Source organism: Manacus candei, unplaced genomic scaffold (assembly GCF_025592945.1).
Source record: "Manacus candei isolate 608988 ecotype Guabito, Panama unplaced genomic scaffold, ASM2559294v1 h1tg000015l, whole genome shotgun sequence".
Taxonomy (NCBI): Eukaryota; Metazoa; Chordata; class Aves; order Passeriformes; family Pipridae; genus Manacus; species Manacus candei.
In genome coordinates, this window is record NW_026138063.1 from 25368293 (window position 1) to 25387147 (window position 18855).

Below are 18855 nucleotides of genomic sequence, written 5' to 3' on the forward strand. Positions count from 1 at the left end.
GACTATCTTTAAGGTCCCTTCCAACCCAAACCAAACATTCTATTCTATGAAGCATTATTAAGAAAATAATTATGCAGTGGAACTTGAGAAGGTTAAGATCAACTGCTTTGTTTCAGCTGAGCAGTACTGTATCTGTAGTGTATTGGCATCTCAGTTCAGATTTGCACTTGCTTCTGGCAGGGAGAAAGGCTAGAAATGTGGGTATGGGCTGGGGCAGAACCCCCCCTTGAGTGTTTGGCCTCTCTCTGAAACACAGTCAACAAAGGATAAGAAGCAATTCCTTCACAGATGACCCTGTTGTCCCAAATACCTGCTTTGGCAGTTGTCAATGCTACTAGCAGCTTTGATTTCATCACCACCCCCTCGCCCTCACAAGTTCGTTGGGGCAAGGAGACTCAGAAATTTCAGGTAAAAACATTTTGGTCCCACACAGAACTCTTGTCACAAAACCATTTAGGCTATTGGATGCTGTGTTTAATTTGTTGTCTGAAAAAGCCACAAACATACTTTTAGGAATATGCAGGGAGACATTTCTTAATTTTCTGCTGCTCTTGTTTTTTTAGAACTGCTCTGTTCTACATTGTAATTTTTAAAATAAATCATATCTGGTAAAGAGAAATAGACTTTACAGCCATGGGAGAAAGCAGAACATCTGCTTTATCATGTTATCTGTGGTACAGTACAAATGATGCTCTGATCCTTGTTCCTAGGCCTGACTTAACAAAATACATGATAGAATAAATCGGATGTCTCTGCTCATCCTGGGCCTGCCACCTCCTAGTACTGAATTCAGCTCTGGCAATGCATGTCCCAGAGCCCACCTACAGCACCAGGGAGTGCTTGGAGCAGCTGCTCATCACAGCCTGTAGGATGAAACTGGCACAAAGGCTAACACAGACAAGAAAACCAGAAGATGCTGGATGAGATTAAAAAGTTGCATGCATTTAGAAGATTTGTCATGATTAAAAGCTGGGGGGAAGGGGGGAGGAATACTGCAACAGTAAGACAAAGAAAACCCATCAAATCAGAAAGCAAAACAGCTCTTGCTGCCAGGAATGGGGGCTGAAAACTCTAAATTAGTTTTAATACTAAAATGAAACTCCAAATAGGGCAGATCACTGAAATAAAATATTCCTTAAACATGGCAAGGCCAAAGCAGACTTTAAAGCCACTGAAAAAAGGTGAAGGATTGTATCTCTACATGACTAACCATGACTTTATACTTACTGCTGTTTTCCTACACAAACACTAGCTGTTGTCTCTGCCAACTGTCTGCATAATCACCACATTGTATTTTTATTCACAATAATCTCTTTGAAAAGCCTTCCATGTGGTTGGTCCTTTTTGTTGTTTTTTTTTCTAGGGTTGGGGTTTTAGTTTGGGGTTTTTTTCATTCTTCTAATTTGTCATTCAAACGTGTGACTAAATACTGAGATACTGACATGCTGATGCCAGATTTTGCAAGAAGGGTATTTGCTTGCCAGAAAGGTATCTTATTTAGTCTAGTGAGCTGTCATGATTCCTTGTCTGACTGACTTAAGAGTTGACTTTCCTATTGCAGTTTTAAGGTAATTTTGGACCAGAGAAGACAGTTTGCCTTTGCCAGACAATGCTGCACAAAGGTTCAGGTGCAAACAACTGCACAACCACATGAAGATTTTTGTACAGCCTTACATATGTTACACACCTCTAGGGTTTCTATAACAGAGGATACATTGAACAGGTTGTTGAAGGGTGAATGCTCTTAAACCTAAGGTTAGGGGTTAGGCATGAGACCCTCAAGCCACAGCCACCATCTGAAAAGCTGGTGACTTCCAAACCTCTGTGGTGGTTCCAGGATGATTTTTCAGGTGCTTTATGTCCCTTTCTGCAAGCTGAAAGGGTGCAGCAACACCACACTGCCTTGGGGGGTGTACCACGAGTCTCTTCACTCTCGGTAGCGATACAGGGGCATGACTTCTCTGAGGTACTGGCTGCTATGTTGAAGAACTTAACAGCAACTTCGGCTTATCCTTCTAGACTTGTAAAAGATAATGTCTTTCAGGGCTTACACACTGTATTTCCTGCAATATTACTCCCTGCTTTCAGCTAGGATCTCTGAAAAACTCTCAGCAAATACCTAATTGTTGAAGGGACTAGATAAGTTGTTGAACGGACAAGAAGTAACGCAAGGAAGAAAAAGCAGGTAAAAATAAAAGGAAGTGGGCAAGGACAACAATAGATAGATAAACCCAACATGTGAAATACTGTGAGCTATGGCTTTTGAGCTTCTTTGGCATGAAATGCTCCCGTGGGATGAGCCCGTTCAGTGCATCTTCTGACACTGCTGGCCCCCCCCGGCTGTGCTGAGCAGTGCGCTCGCTGTGTCCGGCTGCCCTCTCTCTGCGGCAGGCAGGGCTGCACTGTGGCTGAAGCCCTGAAAACGGGAGTACTAGTCCTGAGGATCACAAAATGAAGTAGGAAAGGGGGATGTGACAGATTAAAAATGAAAGTCAGAAAATTTTTGGAGCAGAGCAAAGGAGTATCAGGTACTCCCGCGCCTTCATTTTTTTTAAGTGTTTAAGTTGACAGGCACATAGAGTAACAAATCCTCAAATGTCTCATTTTTCCAAGGGAGAAAAAAAATTGGACAAGCACTGGCCTGGGACAATAAGGGCATTTACAGCAATTTTTTATTCCATCACTTATTAAAACTGATACCACTTAGCATTAAGTATTCTTTATCTCCACAGGAAATGTATTTTCTGCAAGGCATTATTGTAAAGTAAAAAACTTACAAGTTGCTTCTTACAAATGCAGCATGTTCTTTGGCAGGTCAGTCCATCTGGAATGACTAGCTCTGATTACAGGGAGGAGTTAAGGGCTTGAACCCACCAGTTTTTATTTGGGAAGATTCTGTAGCCTTCAGTATTATCCTTGCAGGACAGGCACAGAGCAGCAGCATACCCCAAATCAAGTTTTTGTTTTTATTTGTAAAATAGGAACATTAGTCATGGTACTACCCTCACGTTTACTTTAGTAGTTACTTCTGGTTATGGTGTTGCTGATCTCAGGGATCATGGTTGTTATGGCTATGGTGTTGCTGGTTTCACCTAGTTTTGCTGAATCTGCTTATTTTCTAGTACTATCAGATTCTGAACCAAATGTTACAGTTTTAAAATCTGAAGAAGGACCTTAAATGGAACTAACAATAAAGCACAACTTAAAGAACATCCCCTCACCCCACCCCCAAATTAATGTAGTGAAAGAACCCAGAAAGCAGTATAACTTATGGTAGAATATCAAAAACCACAGTATGTCATTCTTCCCCTGCACATAATTATGAAAAAGATACCATTATAGTAAAATCCAAGATGTGAAAGCACCATGGAAGTGTATAGAAATGAAAAACACTAGTTGAATAAGCCACAGCTAACAAAAAAAGGCGGACCATTAAATAGTACATAAACATTGGCAAACAATCCAGTATTGCTTTGAGTATTTCAAGACTAAGAACAAAAGAGACCTTTGGCTCCTCTCATCCAATCCTTCCAACAATGAAGACCACTGAAGTTCACCACCTTAGCCTTATGTTGAGTCCAACTTGTCTAAAGCTTGCCTTCTAAGAAAGCACCTTGTGTTATCTGGCAGACATTAGGGGGGTTTGTGATTCAATAACTTCCTCAGTTTATTTTCCTAAGTATTAACCAGCTGTACTACATTTTGAAGGGGTTTTTTTGTGGACAGAGATTTACATCACTTAATTGAAAAACATGTTTTATTATACCTTTAAAAATGTAATGCAGACTGTTACCTCAGAAAGCAATAGGATAAAAACCTTTATTGTTCCACCTTCGTCAGAGTTCATCTTCTACGGATATGCATTTTTGTAACATAATTTTGTTACATTAGAAACTTCAGCTCCTCAGAGGCTTAATGTGGAGTAGCAAAAAAGCCCTTCAAAACCAATTCAGTCCCACATCTTCAAGTAATATACCACTTGGGCACAAAGAACCTCTAGTATTAGAATCAGCTAGATCTTCCACCTCCTCCCTTTCCTGTGTTCTTTGTCCTCAATTCATGCCAAGCTTTCACCAGTGGTTCTCTGTTCTTCCATATGAGCTCATGGCCATAAGTCACGTACCACCTGAGAAAGAAAATAATAGTTAAAATTAACTGCAACTTTTCTTTGCATCTGAGAAAGAATAGGCTGATCACTAAAACCAAGTACAAGCTTGGTATAGAAGACAAGATAAACTGAGGCACAAAGAACAACATGTTTGGAAAGTGGCAGGTAAGCCACTTGTTCTCTTGACTCCAAACAGTTTACTTTGTGTTCTTGCTTATTTCAGTCCTGAGAATGAATAGTTTTTTCATGCCTTTAATCTTGTGATTTTGTGATTTCTTAAAAAGACACATAAAACCACCTCCACTTAGGAGACTGTTAAAACAGTTCTGTTGCTTGTGCTAATCTTTACTGACAACACCAAATAAAAGTGGTTTTCTCCTACAAAAATACAACTGCCCCATAATGAACAGCCACATTCCACTCAAAGTGCATTTTCTTCTATAAGCATCTAAATGAAGATTTAATCTATCTAAGTGTTCTAGCTTAATTTATATTCATAGACAACTATATATTCTGATATATGAATATCAACATAAGTGATAAGGGAGGTTATGGTGCAGAGGAGAGGCATGAGGAGAAGCAACCACATGGAAATAGGTTGAAGGTTCTCCCACAAACCTGACTCCACACCTGAGTCCTGAACAACAAAAGCACTTTTCTCAGGGAAACTGGTCACTTTCCAAAGCAGACAACTGTCTGGGAGGCAATATATAAAAAATACTTTGGCCATTCAACACATGCCCTAAATAAAGGCCCTGTTTTAGGATAAAGTGACCAAAATGATCACAGAGTAGAACAAACAGGTAAAACAGTGTAGGTGAGGAAAGCAAGAGACTTGTCAACTCAAGATAGTTTTTACTGCAACTGCCATCCTTTTTCAGTATGTGAATCTGCATTATAATGCAGATTGTTCATTCACTTGTGATGCCAGAGAAGGGGAGGAGACTGCAGCACAGAACTTACTGACACCAAAGCCAAGACATGGCAAATACTTTGGTCTACAAACCGGTTTGCCGTTAAATCTGGCCTAGTGAAATCTCAGGCAGGCTTTTCAAATGCCTACCTAACATGTTTAGAAAGGCTCTTAGCAATCGTGTGCCAATTAAGACAATGCTGCAATTGGGTTGAAGGGAAAAAACTCGCAATGTAGTTGAAACATGGAACAATACAGAACTGCTTCCTACAAACTTGTTTCTAGTAGTTCTTACTAATTAGGAAAGGTCCACACAAAGGCAGCGCAACAACACTGAGAAAACAGCAGTACAGGCTGCCCAAAGGAATTTGGCCTGTGCTTATATTAACTCTGTAGCTCTCTCTAAATTGGCAATTAGAGGAAAAACACTGAGACAAAGGCATTTTCTTAGCTGTTTAAAGTTATTTTAATTTGTCCATGCTGTTTCGTGAGAATCTTTTCTGCCTTGTGACTCTCTTCAATGTTCTGGGAAGAGCTGGACAGCTAGCCAGCTCAGGTTATGGTGACAGGAAAACCTTACATGTAATCTATGATTCTAAGGCAGTTCAGCTCAATTCTTCCAGTCCTAAGCCTCTGTTAACAGCATTTTCCACAGAATTTTATAGCACTACAAGAACAACAGTGAGTTGTATTCAATGCTAGTTAAGAAAACTTTCAAAAAAAACCACTGTACTTCAGTAATAATAGGAAGTGAAGAGGAAAAAATACAGGATTGATTTAAATACAAAACAAACACAAGTTAGTAAATACAGACTTACATTCCAAAGAGAGCTCCCCCAAGGTGTGCAGCATGGTCAAAAAGTCTCCAGCCTAAAGCAAGTCCTGCAGTGTCAAATGCAATTATGGCTTTTAAAGCCTAGAAAGGAAGAGAACATGGAATGGACAGGACCGGTCACAGCACATAAAATGGCCACTGATAACAGTTTTCTATTCTGGCACAGAGCAAGTATTTGGGATCAACAAACATCATATATATTTTATATCAAATGAATCACTATAAAAAATACATTGTTTTAAAACAACATACTCATTCCTCAGCTGTACTGTGCTGTGAAAATAGACCTGAGCATCTACAGAATAGTGCAGGGTAGGAATGCGCCCTTTTCAAACAAAATACATTTCAAATTCAGATCAGGAAAAAGACAGAAGTTACCTGAAAGAGTACATGCTATAAAAGACACCACAAAACATGTAATTGCAGCATTCTCATTCTCTAATTCTGATGTAGCTTAGATTTATGTGCATCTGTCCTCCCAAACTCAACCCTCTAGTGGATGGAACATGTGGGGCAGACCCTGTTATCTGACATAAATTGATCATCACACTCTAGTTCTAAAGGGTATGTTTGTTAGAAGACAGAAAATCAGGATGACAGTTAACATGAACAATGGTGTACCATCCTCAGGAGACATAAGCCACCATAACTGTCAATACACAAAATTTTACTAGATGGTCCATTTCATAAAGACCAACAGATTTAATGTTAGGATTAAATGTTATTTTAGGCAGGAATTCTTTCCTTTAAAATATGTATTAGAATAGCAGCTCTATTGCTACATTGGCTTGTTTATTTTAGAAGCCCATTACAGTATAGGTAAGGTAGGCTAAAGGAGTATGTAAAGTTACATACAATTACATAAAAGGGCTAAAATTATTCCTACTGCAATAGCCAATATTGCTCTTGCTCTGCTGTTGCAATGAGTACTTGATCATGGCAATGCTCTCTGTGGCTCTGCCAATATTTCTACCCTGGCCATCTTTTCTAAGAAAGATACCATTAAAGGGTGGCATGCAAAAAACCCACATCCACTCAAGCAGAAGTGCAAGGAAAACACAAAGGCTACAACTAAGAACACTTGTTCAAATATGTAAGTTTCCCTTACAAAAAGTATTAAATTTCACGATCTTGGAATGATGTGGCTTAACTGCTTTAAGCAGTAAAACAACTTTAAGTACAGGACCAAAGATGATTAACTTATTAAAACAAGTTAAGATCTACATAAGCAGCTTTCCTTAAATGTGGAAGTGGATGTGCATAAAAAACCTTAATGAAACAAAAAAAAGAGTCCTAGTACTACACACGAAGGAAAGTTTCAGTGGTCTATTATTAATCCCACAAGTGTTCTTAAAAGCATCAAAAGATGATATCTAAAAGAGGAGACAAATATTCCTCCAGGGCTGGAATGTTATCTCCCATGAGAAATGAAGGTTTTCTTTAAAGGCAGTGTGCCAGTATTAGATTAGCCTGTTACTAGTGCTGCTACCAAAAATATCACTCATCAGAAAGAACAGGATGTGGATGCAAGGTTTCCTCAGACAGGCAAACCTGACTCCCTCCCAACTTCTTTCACCTCTTGGGATCAGATTTGAAACAGACCCATGGATGATGGGATTTAGGATAGCTCTAAATTCACTCCACACTGGTGTAGTGACTTCCAGGCTGCAACAATTCTGATTAGTCCCCACGACTTTCATGACCTGCACTCTCTTTCAAAATAAAATTAACAGCTTAGAAACACAAATGAAGAGGACACCTGCTCAGATATTGGAGAGGTATGAGGAAATTATTTAAAGAGTAGAATTTCTTTGAAGTTCAGTGGCACTTACGCTTCCTGCTGTAAATGTGAACATTGGAAGAAGTATGATGGCCAGTTTTGCTTCGGGCATCTTTGTACATACGGCTGCAAGGACAGTCATTATAGCTCCTGACTGTAAATACATTAAAAGACATCAAAGTAAGCTGAGATGTTACATAAAGGAAAACTTATTTTCCTGCATGTGAACCCCTTTTCCTTTTGGGCTTTTATTTTCAAATGCAGTTCTGTGGTAATACTCTAAGTACAAAGCACCAGAGCAAAGTTCAAAATAAAAATAAACCAAGACAACATTATTTCATTTCAATATCTGAAATTATAAGTACTGGGAAAAAAAATATCCCTCAAATGCTCTTACATAATTAAGAAATACCCACCCCCACCCCTGTTTTTAAGATAACAATTTATGTAAATGTGCTTTCATCCAAGTAAGCCCTGGAAATCTAACATAGATTAATCAAACGAAGGGAATAATTCTGAAGCTTGTACAAAATCAAGGAAAATAACAGATGGACAGGGACAAAAATCTTTTGTCAATGAAACAAGTAATTCCCTGGACTGTACTAAATTGACCATGGGGTTTTGTATCCATAAAATAATCACAATGGAAAGATTCTGAACACAGTAAACTAATGCAATGTGTAGCAATTTCAGTAAGTTCAGATCAGTAAGACTAAGGGAAAGTGACTTGCTCCAGACATAGTTATTCATAAGATAAAGGGACAATACACAGTACTTTTAAAAATTCTAACTGCTGCACAGCTAAACAGATTTTTTTTTTAATTTCAGTAGAAAAATGAGAATCCAACTTTTGGCTTTTATCAAAATTATTTAGTAAAGTAAGTTAAGAAGCAAATGCCTATGTTAATCTCAAACTTAAAGCAAGTTAAGTGTTTCAAAACGTTCTACTACTAAAAACACTTGTAAAGAACTCGCAACCACAAGAGCTCCTCAGCCTGCCTCACATCTTTCATCCAGTGAGATTTTTGGCAGGAGTGCTGCCCTTCCTGCACAGTATGCCCTGCAACTTTCACTGGGATCACACACTGAGTTTGATTGTCTGATTACATATCTCTTTCTAAAGTATTCTATTTTCAATTAGAGAAGACTGATACACAATTATGAAATACTGTTTCTACAATAAGTTACATAACTGATCTGCTCAGACACAAGAGGTCCTGCTGTTAAGGACCCATTTACAACCCTTAGCATTAAGTGGCATTAGTTCTGGGTGGCTGCTGCAGCAGAATCAAACATACTGGATGAACAGGAGAACCAGTTCTTGCCTGGGTACTTGATTTTGGTTAACCTTCCTAATTTTCATTATCTCCCATATATTCTTGGCTTTTAAGCAGGTTAAAAAATACAGCAGACTTTCAAAATGGCTTCAGAGATCACTGTAAGGTCTCTTACATTCCAATATACTTACAGCTCCAAGGGATGGTTCAAACCTTCCAGTGGCCATTTTAGCAACATAACTGACAAAAGTGGAGATAACCCCTAAAAAAGAGAAATTACTATTGGAAACAATGCTAGCAATGCAGACAAGCATCAGAAAGCACAAACTAACTGTCACCTTTTCTCACAAAACTTACGTAAGTCTGTATTTTGGTAGCAAAGCATGAATTAAAAACAGACATGGTTTTATCATGGTATTTTGAAGCCCAGTATCCTAAATCTACCAAAAATCTGTATAACAGCAAAGAAGTACTGCTTTTAATATAGAGCAATGGCCATCAGTCATCATACGACTGTTAACCATGCACACTCTTTCCTTGCATGAATACATATTTATATTTTTAAGTATATATTTTATATATTACCAGCAGAAAGATATACTGCAATGAACTGCTCGCATCCCAGAAGAGAGACAATGCTGCTGGAAAAACTCCATAAAACATACATATTTGCTGCCATGTGGAACAGAGAGAAGTGACTAAACGTAGAGAGCAGCATGGGAGAACACAGGGCTTCTACAAAAGAGAAAAACAATGAACATAAAGAAGTCAGTGCTTTAATTTACTTCAACTTACATGTCAACTTGCATGCAAACTAGACATTTATCAAGACATACTGGGGCTAATTATGCTTGGATTCTCAAATACAAGCTACGATATAAACCCAGAAACAGAACAAATTTCAAATTCCGTTCAACACCTTTGGAAAGGTAGAACATACACCCCAGAGATATGCAAGCTGCACTGTCTTAGTTACCTACAGGGGATTGTTTCATAGAAAACATTTATCTTATGACATGTGTCCTATGCTTTGAAAAAGGAAAAAAATATATTTATATATGTATATAGCGAAAGCTATATAAAATTAACTTGCTACAGAGATGAACTCATAAATCAAAACCAGTTTTATTTTCAAAAAGCTACTAGCTCTCCTCACTGAAACAACAGCCCTGAAAATGCAAACAAGCCAATTAGCAGGTTTTAAGGTCAGCATTATTTAAAACATGAGTGTTTGGGGTGACATGCTCAGATCTGGATAACAGCTATCTTTAGCTTTGGAGCCCGTAGAGGAACTAGCTGAATTCCACCTTTTCAGCAGAAATTAGGAGGATAGCAGGAAGCACTTTCCAAATACATTTGTCTCATCCTTTTAGTTCTTTGCAGTAGAAATGAAAACCAATTGTTCTGCTATTAAATACCATAACTTGCTTTCCTAAGTTAATCTCTTCAATACATTTCACTCACAGTGAAAGAAAAGTCTGTGCTTAGTTTGTTTTTTTTTAATGTGACTCAAAGCTTTGAAACAAGGACCCCATACACAACATACAGACTAACGTTTGTCTACGGACAAAAGCGCACATGCCTGTGACTGTTCTATCTGCTCCCACTGAACATTAATCATTTTGAGTCTAGTTTTTGAATGGCATTATGTAATACAATTTATTTTTCTTCTTCCTAAAGAGTGGCTTGATTTGGACTCTGTCCAGCAAAGCAGCTGGGGTCCGAATCACTGGGAGGAGTGCCTCTTCACCTTCACGCAGGTAGGGGTTGCATCCCACTGAACGCAGGAAAAGGCCGGATAGCAAGCAACAGTTTTGGTGTTACAATATTTAGAAAAGCACCAGTTTTTTAAGACAAAAGTTTGTCTTAAAAAATCAGATCCATTGCTTCTAGTTTTTTCCCCTTAAACCATCTCCTGCCCAGACAGAACGATGTGTTTGGGCACGACTGAGATTGCTTGTGGGTGACGGAGCTACAAGTGAGCCATGTGCCACCTGAAGCTTCTGCAGTATCATCAGACCTTCTATTACATCCCTACGGAGGAAAATCACTTAAATTACTGTTCACTTACTGGAGGATGGATTTGAGGTGAAATATGTAAACATAATCCGTCGCATGCCGGGCAGCCTCCACAAACAGAATACAAAGGCATTTGCAGCTATAATACCTATTAAGAGAGAAAAATAAATATAAAAGCAAATTATGAATGTAACACACTGTAGTGGTTACTGTAAAAAAGTATTTAAAAGGAAGCCTACAAGAATTATACTTTTTCTTCACAATTCCATAAAAGCAGTATACACTTCTTACTTTGCATAGAGTTTAGAAAAAGCAAAGAAAAATACTGAAAGCTACATTTACATAGTGGAAGTCTTTCAGAAAATATGGCATTTAATTGCAACTGTTTTAATATAGTGTAATGAACACAATAGTCCAGAAAAATCTGTGCTGAGAACATTCAAGCTATGGTTTCAAACTCCTATTCCACTGCAGAATCAACGAAATAGGAGCCAGCTAAGAGGTCCCATTTCCTGCTCATCTAGCTTTTTATTCTCCAGTGGTACTGTCTGCTGCACAGTTTCATTTAACTGCATAAGGAAAGAAGACTGTGGGAGCCCTACAAACACACAGTACGCATCCTATCCATTTTTGGGAGAGGGAATTGTAAAGATTCTGCTTAGAAATCAAGCACAGAAAGTTGAACTGGCATTGCTAGGGCATAATCACCTTTGGGAGACAGCAAATGCACAGCTTTTTACTTCACAGATGTTATTGAAGTCTTTATTTTAAATAAGAATACTTACTTTAAATAAGAATGTAATTTATTAGAAACATAATGACAATTTATTATTTTCTGTTTAAAGCGCCTTCCCTATTTCTGTCCAAGCAGTTATGTATTTAATATGTTTTATAATAGCTAGAAATACTAAGGGGGAAAATAATTGTGATTCCTTTACACAACAGTATATCTCAGATACTTAGACTCATTTGAAGTTTGCAACAAAATGCAAGGACTGTGAAAAGCTATGACACATATATCCTAGAATTAAAATTTCAATAATCTCTTCTTTCAATACTCCATCCTATTGGACCATGCTCCTCTATTAGAGGAAATACTTTCCCTGAACGCCAAACCAAACTGTTACAGAACTGTCAGCAATTTCAGTACAGTAAGTCCAACCCTGTTATGGCAATCAAGGGTAAGTATCTGAATGGCTCAGGCTTTACCAGCTACAATTTCTACTGCTCCTTAGATTAACTTGATGTTGAGGGACACAGAGACTGTATAAATTTTCAATGCCCCACAGTATCTATGTCAGGACCTGCCTTGCACGTTGAAGTGATTCAAAGCATTGTACAAAACTTCCTGACAGCACTTGTTAATTGAGTGGCTTGAGATGGTTCTGGCCTGAAACATTCAGCACTTATGCAACCTATTCTTAAACTGAGAGTCAACACTTCCAAGGCTTAGTAAAGTTGGTAGAAATTTTTTTTCCAAAATGCTTCTGTAGAAAAGTTAAATGACATAGAAATAGCACCTTATGCTAACGACCTGCTAATATAGATTCCGTAAATACTTAATGTAGAACACATAACAGCATATAGAGCAGAGCTACTTCATCTGGATTTGAATCAAGTTCTCATCAAGTTCTTTTCACATATCATATTTACCTTGGGGATTTCAACTGGCACTGGGTTAACCAATCAAAGCTACTTTATACCAAAGGAAAGCACATAGGATAATTTTTGCTACTTTTTACACAACATGCTGCAAGCAAGTAACTATGAGGAAATTTTATTTTCATCTATCAGTGGAATACATATACCTATTCCTTCTAAAAGCATTTGCTGTTTTTCACAGTTTCTGAGAAAAATGCTGCTGCGGGAGGATTCTAGTTAATCCTCAACACTCCCTCACCTAGATCAACAGGAATTTTTTAAAGGCATACAAAAACTAGTTGGTGAGAAGGAAGTGTAGCAGAAATAGTGTATGTGCAGGTGTAAGTTTACACATGTTTTGTGCCCAACAACCTAAACGTGGTATGAAAGCCATCTGTTTTAACATACTGTACCTGTTTGCCATATTTCTCTTCCTGTGAATGTCTAATACTTGTAAGCTAACACAAACCTGTCACAGTCCGCTGACCCTCAGTCAGGCTATTCCACCAGCTGTTAACCTGAAACAGAATTGTTGTACATCAATGCCACTGGGAAGTATCCGCAATTTCAAAAACAGTCAATAAGGTTATGTACCTTTTTTAAGAATAGAAAGCATTTGTTTGAAGTCTGTGAAGTAAATCAGTTTCAAACTTTTTTACTTCTGATTGCTTTGGCTTTTCAAGTTGAAATTTCCTTACTCAAGAAAAGTTATCTACCCTCTTCTTCATAAAATGCCCCAATATGGATGAAGAGTTTCTTTAAAAAGAATGGACTTATATCCTTTGACACAACTTCATAAGTTTACCCTGCTTGTATTAAACAAGGATCTAGCCCATAATGCTTACTTTAGCAGATTAGCCAAAGTTAGCATAAATCCTGCCTCCACTAAGCCTCACCCTAATGCTGTCTAACATCACACCACCCACCTTTGAGAGATTCCACTTTTGTGCCAGGATCACTTTTGCAGAGGTGGCTCACAAGATGTGGAATCCATTCCCCCTTGCGTCCAGCTCACCCAGCCCTCCTCCAAGTTTAAAACCCCTGAAAAAGTTTATTTTGAGTGCAGTCAGCCCACAGATAAATTGCACCCCCCTTTCCACTCCTCAGCTTTCAGAATCATTTTGCACAAATATTTCGTTGATAACTCAACGACCTTCCAACCATATTGATAGTTGTCATTAACATTATCTGCAAGTTGGAGGCAGGGGAAATAATGCTGCAAGAAACAAAGCATTCACTATTTGATATCAAAGTAACAACTTCACTGCATTTCTTTTTAATTCTCTGGCACAGGATACAGATATCAGTTCTCCAGTATAATAACACTAAACAAACATGACTTTTCTAAAATACAAGAATTAGATGCCCTCAGAAGCAACTGGGAGAATCCTGAACTCTTAAAAATAGAGCTTACCCGTTGAAGATGGGGATTGGCAGTTTAAGCTTATTAACAACAGGGCAGTTTTGTTTTCTTTTTTGGATAGCTAATCACCAGATCTTCCCCTTTGGGTTTTGAAGGAAAATAAAAGTATAAAACCAAAGTTATTTAAAATATTAAGTGCTGATCATAATCTCACTTGCAGTTCATATACACCAAGCAAGAAAGCATGGTGCGAGAGTTAATTTTCTTTCTAGCAGCTTATACATGGTGCTGTGTTTTAGATTTTTGACCAAAACAGTACTGATACTACACTGATGTTTTAGGTTTTGCTGAATGGTATTTGCACAACATGAAGACCTTTTCCATTTCTCACTCTGCCTGTGCAGTGACAGAACAGGGGACAGTGATAGGCTGGGAGGGGATACAATTGAGCAGATGAGCTGAACTAACCCACTGATATCTAAAAAGATATTCCCTACCACATAATGTAATCCCCCAAAAGAGGGGATTTTAGGACATTTAGCATATTTTGCTCATCAACTGGCTGGGCACTGGTCTTTCCACAGGAGATTGTGACTAACCACCTTCACATCACTTTTCTTCTCTTGTCTTCTAGTTACTGAACAATTTTTTGGTGGTTGTTTTATCTTTATCCCTTAGTTTTCTTGCTATTCTTCCTCCTTTCCTCTTTCCTCAGTCCACTGTGGGTTTGTGAGGGACATGAGTGAGCAGACACATGGTGCTCAGCTGCCCACCAGGGTTATCCCACATGCCCATTTCCAAAGCAGTACCAGTGTGCACAATATACATTATAAACACAGCTCCTGTGTCCTGCCCAGGACCCTGAGTTTCTCCAGCTCCACACTCAGTCCTACTTCCCTTGGACAACCAGACCTTACAGAGTATCCAGCCTGGTCTATCACAACTCATAGCGGTAACACTGAAGCAAACATAAAGCATACATGCATGTTTAGTTTAGTTTAATGTATACTTAATCAAAAACTAATTGATTGATACTTTTGGGATACCAACTAAATTTGTAACAAATCTCACAGCACTAATTTTGTTCTTGCTGTCCAAACTCCAAGGCATGCAAATGTCAGCTCTCAAAGTAAAAAAGCCCTCTAAACACTCGTATTTGTCAGATTTTGGAGGCTGAAAATACAAATGCATTTCAGAAGCCAGAGCATTGAAAAATCTTATGCTTAAGGTTCAGAATTTAAGCTAGCTCTGTCCTCTTTGGGAGTTCATGTTCACTTCTGAGAACACTTAGACATAGCAGGAATGTTTGTTTTGGGTTTTTTTATGGTGAAAAAACAAGTGGTACCTAGTTTAGATATACAAACTCCTTTTGGGCATTTCTGGGTGAAGGCAGTATTTTTCTCTATTTTTCACTATACCTTTCACAGTGATATTGTAAGTCACGGTTTTCTGGAACTAATTCTATCAGTTTTTCTTGTAAGGAAACGCATCTGCTGTAATTTGCTGAGAATCAGTTACAAAGCAGAATAACGAGGACAAGTATCTGTTGCACAAACAGCGCTCACACCAGAGGAGGGATGCAGCTGTGCCTGACACTCCTGCAGGAATCCACCCATGTGGGAGCAGCCTGGGCCTGGCGCTGTGTACCTGCTTTCTGAAGTCACCTCTCTTCTGCGGCCGCATTTTATCCATCCAGTCCGCTCGAGCTTCCTCGAAGTAGGTCTGGACCCGCGACTTGAGTGACTCATACTGCCAGATGGCAGCGGACCCGAAGGCCGAGCCTGTAAACTGGGCGACACCGGACAAAGGCTCAACAACCGCTCCATCCTGGGGCTCCAGCTGGGCTCATCCCAGGCTAACACCATGCACTGTGCCAGCTGCTCAGCCCCACGGCAATGGGAGCTGAGCAACACTGATGGACAGGGATAATAGAAACTGGATAATGGAAAAGACCTTTAAGATCATAAGTCCAACCATCAAGCCAGCACCACCAACACCATGTTTACCACTAAACCATATCCTCAAGTGCCATATCCACGTTTTTTGAAAACTTGCAGGAATGGTGATTTAACTGCTGCCCAGGGCAGCGTGTTCCAAAGCTTTACAACCCTTTCTGTGAAAAATTTTCTTACTATCTAATCTAAGCCTCCCCTGGTGCAACCTGAGGCTATTTCCTCAGGTTTACCAAATGCTAAGTGTCACAAGATAATACTTTATCAAAGAGGTTCGCAAACAAAATGCGTAAATTAAATTATTTAAGTTCGCTGAAATGGAGTGAAACTGGGATATCTTTACAACATTTCCATTGATTTAGCTGAAGTTCCTTCGTATTATCTCAGTGTAACGGCACAGTATTTGCCCAACAACCTTGCACTAACTTTGAGGTACTGAGAAACGAAATCCAAGAAAGCAGAATTCCACTGAGAAAAACGGAACACACTCCCTGCCGACCCCGCTCCCCGCAGGAGCCACTTACCCCGACAGCGAAGAGGAGCGGCTTGACCAGCCGGCGCGGCGAGGGGCGGCCGGCGGCGGCGGTGGGCGACGGCGGGCAGAGGCTGCGGCGCGGGGGCGCCGGGGCGGGCGGCGCCTCGGTCGCGGTCGCCGGGGGCTCCTCGGGCCGCGGCCGCGCCCGGCGGAAACCACGCCGCGGCTGCAGCAGCAGCACAGCGAGCCTGCGGGGGAAACACGCGGACCGTCAGCACCGCCCGCCCCAGCTGCTCCTTCCCTTGCCTTGCCTTGCCTCGCCTCGCCTTGCCTGCCTGCCTGCCTGCCTGCCTGCCTGCCTCCCTCCCTCCGCGCCCCGGCCGTACCTGTGCGGCCGCGGGACCCCGGCGCGGGCCCAGCACCGCCACGCCATGTTGGCGCCTCCCCGAGCACTTCCGGGGCGGCCGGGTGACATCTTCCTATGGACGGCGGGGGAGCCGCTCGGTCACCGCATCGCGCCAGGCGGCCGCGGCCTCGGGGCCGCTGCACGGGGGTCGGGGGTGGGGGGGTCGGGGGGTCGGTCGGGCAGCGCCGCGGGATCGAGGCAGCGCGTCCCGCCCCGGCCGCCATGTCGGGCGGGTGGCCTCGGTTCTGCCGCCATGATGAGCGTGGCAGCGCCTTCACCTACCGGGCCCCCCTGGCGAGAAACGCTGGCGCTGTGTAACCAGGGGCTCCATGATTTCGCAGAATCACAGAATATCCTGAGTTGGAAGGGACCCGCAAGGACCACCGAGTCAAACTCCTGGGCCTGCACAGAACCATCCCCACGAGTCACCCCCTGTGCCTCAGAGTATCATCCAAACGCGCCTTGAGCTCTGTCAGCCCTGGTGCTGTGCCAACTGCCCTGGGGAGCCTGTTCAGTGCCCAACCACCCTCTGGGAGAAAAACCTTTTTCTAATATCCATCCTCAGCCTCCTCTGACACAACTTCAGGCCATTCCCTCGGGTTCTGTGACAGAGAGGAGATCAGTGCTTGCCCCTCCTCTTCCCCTCATGAGGAAGTTGTAACTGCAGTGAGGTCTCCCCTCAGTCTCCTCCGGGCTGAGCTGGTCAAGTGCACTCAGCTGCTCCTCATATGGCTTCCCCTCAAAACTCTTCACCATTTTCATTGCCCTTCTTTGGACACTGTAATAGCTTAATATCTTTCTTGTATTGTGGCACCCGAAACTGCACATAATATCCAAGGTGAGGCCACGCCAGTGCAGAGCAGAGCCTTCCTCAACCAGCTGGCAATGCTGAGCCTGATGCCCCCCAGGACATGGTTGGCCCTCCTGGCTGCCAGGGCACTGCTGACTCATGTCCAACTTGCCATCAACGAGGACTCCCAGGTCCCTTTCCTGGCACTGCTTTCCAGCATCTCATTCCCCAGTCTGTCTTCAGGCACCCAGATTGTCCCATCCCGGGTGCAGAATTTGACACTTTTCCTTGTTTAACTTCATACAGTTGATGATTGCCCAGCTCTGTAATTTATCAAGGTCTCTCTGCAGGGCTGAGTTAATGTATACTGTTCTCTAGAAGCCTTATGGAATAGGCAGAACCTGCCTCCTCCTAGCCTGGGGCTCTGCCTGCAGCAGCCCAGGAAGTAGGGAGGAGGTTGGGGCTGCTGCCTTGGCCCTGCCTTGCTCTGTGTGTGGTTCCACACGATCTCACCACACCTCACCACCTTCCCTCACCTGGCTCCTCCGCCCTGCCTTACCTTGCCTCCCCACTGGGCTGCTCCAGCAAAGGGTTGCATGAGGCCGATCAGGTGCAAGACAGCTGCTCCCACCCCACAGCCTTCTCCCAGGCTCTTCCCTGTATCTGTATCAATAATAATGTACCCAGCAGTACTAGAGAAGTGATCATCCCCCTGTACTCAGCATTGGTGAGCCTGTACCTCAAGTACTACGTTCAGTTTTTGGCCCATCACTTTAAAGAGGAGTTTGAGGTGTTGGAGTGGGTCCACTGAAGGGCAACAAGGCTCGTGAAAGATCTAGAAAACTTGTATTATGAGGAACAGCTTAAGGGAGCTGGGTTGGTTTAGTCTTGAGAAGAGGGGGTGCAGGTGTGACCTCATTGCTCTCTACGACCACCTGAGAGGAGGTTGCAGTGCGGCAGGACCCATCTTTTCTGCCGCACCTGCAGTGAAGAGGACAAAAACTGAGACAGAGGAGATTCAGATTAGATACTAGAAAAAAATTTTTCCCCGTTGGGGTGGTCGGGCACTGGAATTGGTTTCCCAGGGAGGTGGTGGAGTCACCCCTGGAGGTGCTCAAGAGGAGTCTGCATCTGGCACTGGCCGATGTGGTTTAGTGGTTTATGGGTTACAGTGGTAGCACTGGGTGGACAGTTGGACTGGAAGATCTTAAAGGTCTCTTCCAACCTTGATGATTCTATAATCCTGTGATTCCCCATGCATGCTTGAGCAGGTGCCCCAGGTGCCTTGTGGTTCCC

General features: G+C 41.6%; 1 protein-coding gene across 1 annotated transcript; it reads right to left on the reverse strand.

Moving 5' to 3' along the window:
• Nucleotides 1-3739: 3739 nt before the first annotated feature.
• Nucleotides 3740-16809, reverse strand: PARL (presenilin associated rhomboid like). Its single transcript, XM_051781556.1, has 10 exons — nt 16750-16809; nt 16413-16611; nt 15584-15724; nt 13043-13091; nt 10985-11080; nt 9499-9648; nt 9105-9175; nt 7689-7790; nt 5840-5937; nt 3740-4126 (listed from the first exon to the last, which is right to left on the reverse strand). Exons 1-10 carry the CDS (start codon nt 16794-16796, stop codon nt 4009-4011), a joined length of 1071 nt encoding a protein of 356 aa, XP_051637516.1. The 5' UTR covers nt 16797-16809; the 3' UTR covers nt 3740-4008.
• Between the last annotated feature and the right edge of the window lie 2046 nt (nt 16810-18855).

What these genes read in the sequence shown, in the direction of transcription:
- PARL (XM_051781556.1), bottom strand. Translation starts at nt 16,796, where the DNA reads ATGGCGTGGCGGTGCTGGGCCCGCGCCGGGGTCCCGCGGCCGCACAG. An exon ending in GGGTCAGCGGACTGTGACAG is followed by an intron (nt 11,081 to 13,042) that starts GTTTGTGTTAGC and finishes CTCTCTTAATAG; the next exon opens with GTATTATAGCTGCAAATGCC. An exon ending in TTGAACCATCCCTTGGAGCT is followed by an intron (nt 7,791 to 9,104) that starts GTAAGTATATTG and finishes ATGTATTTACAG; the next exon opens with TCAGGAGCTATAATGACTGT.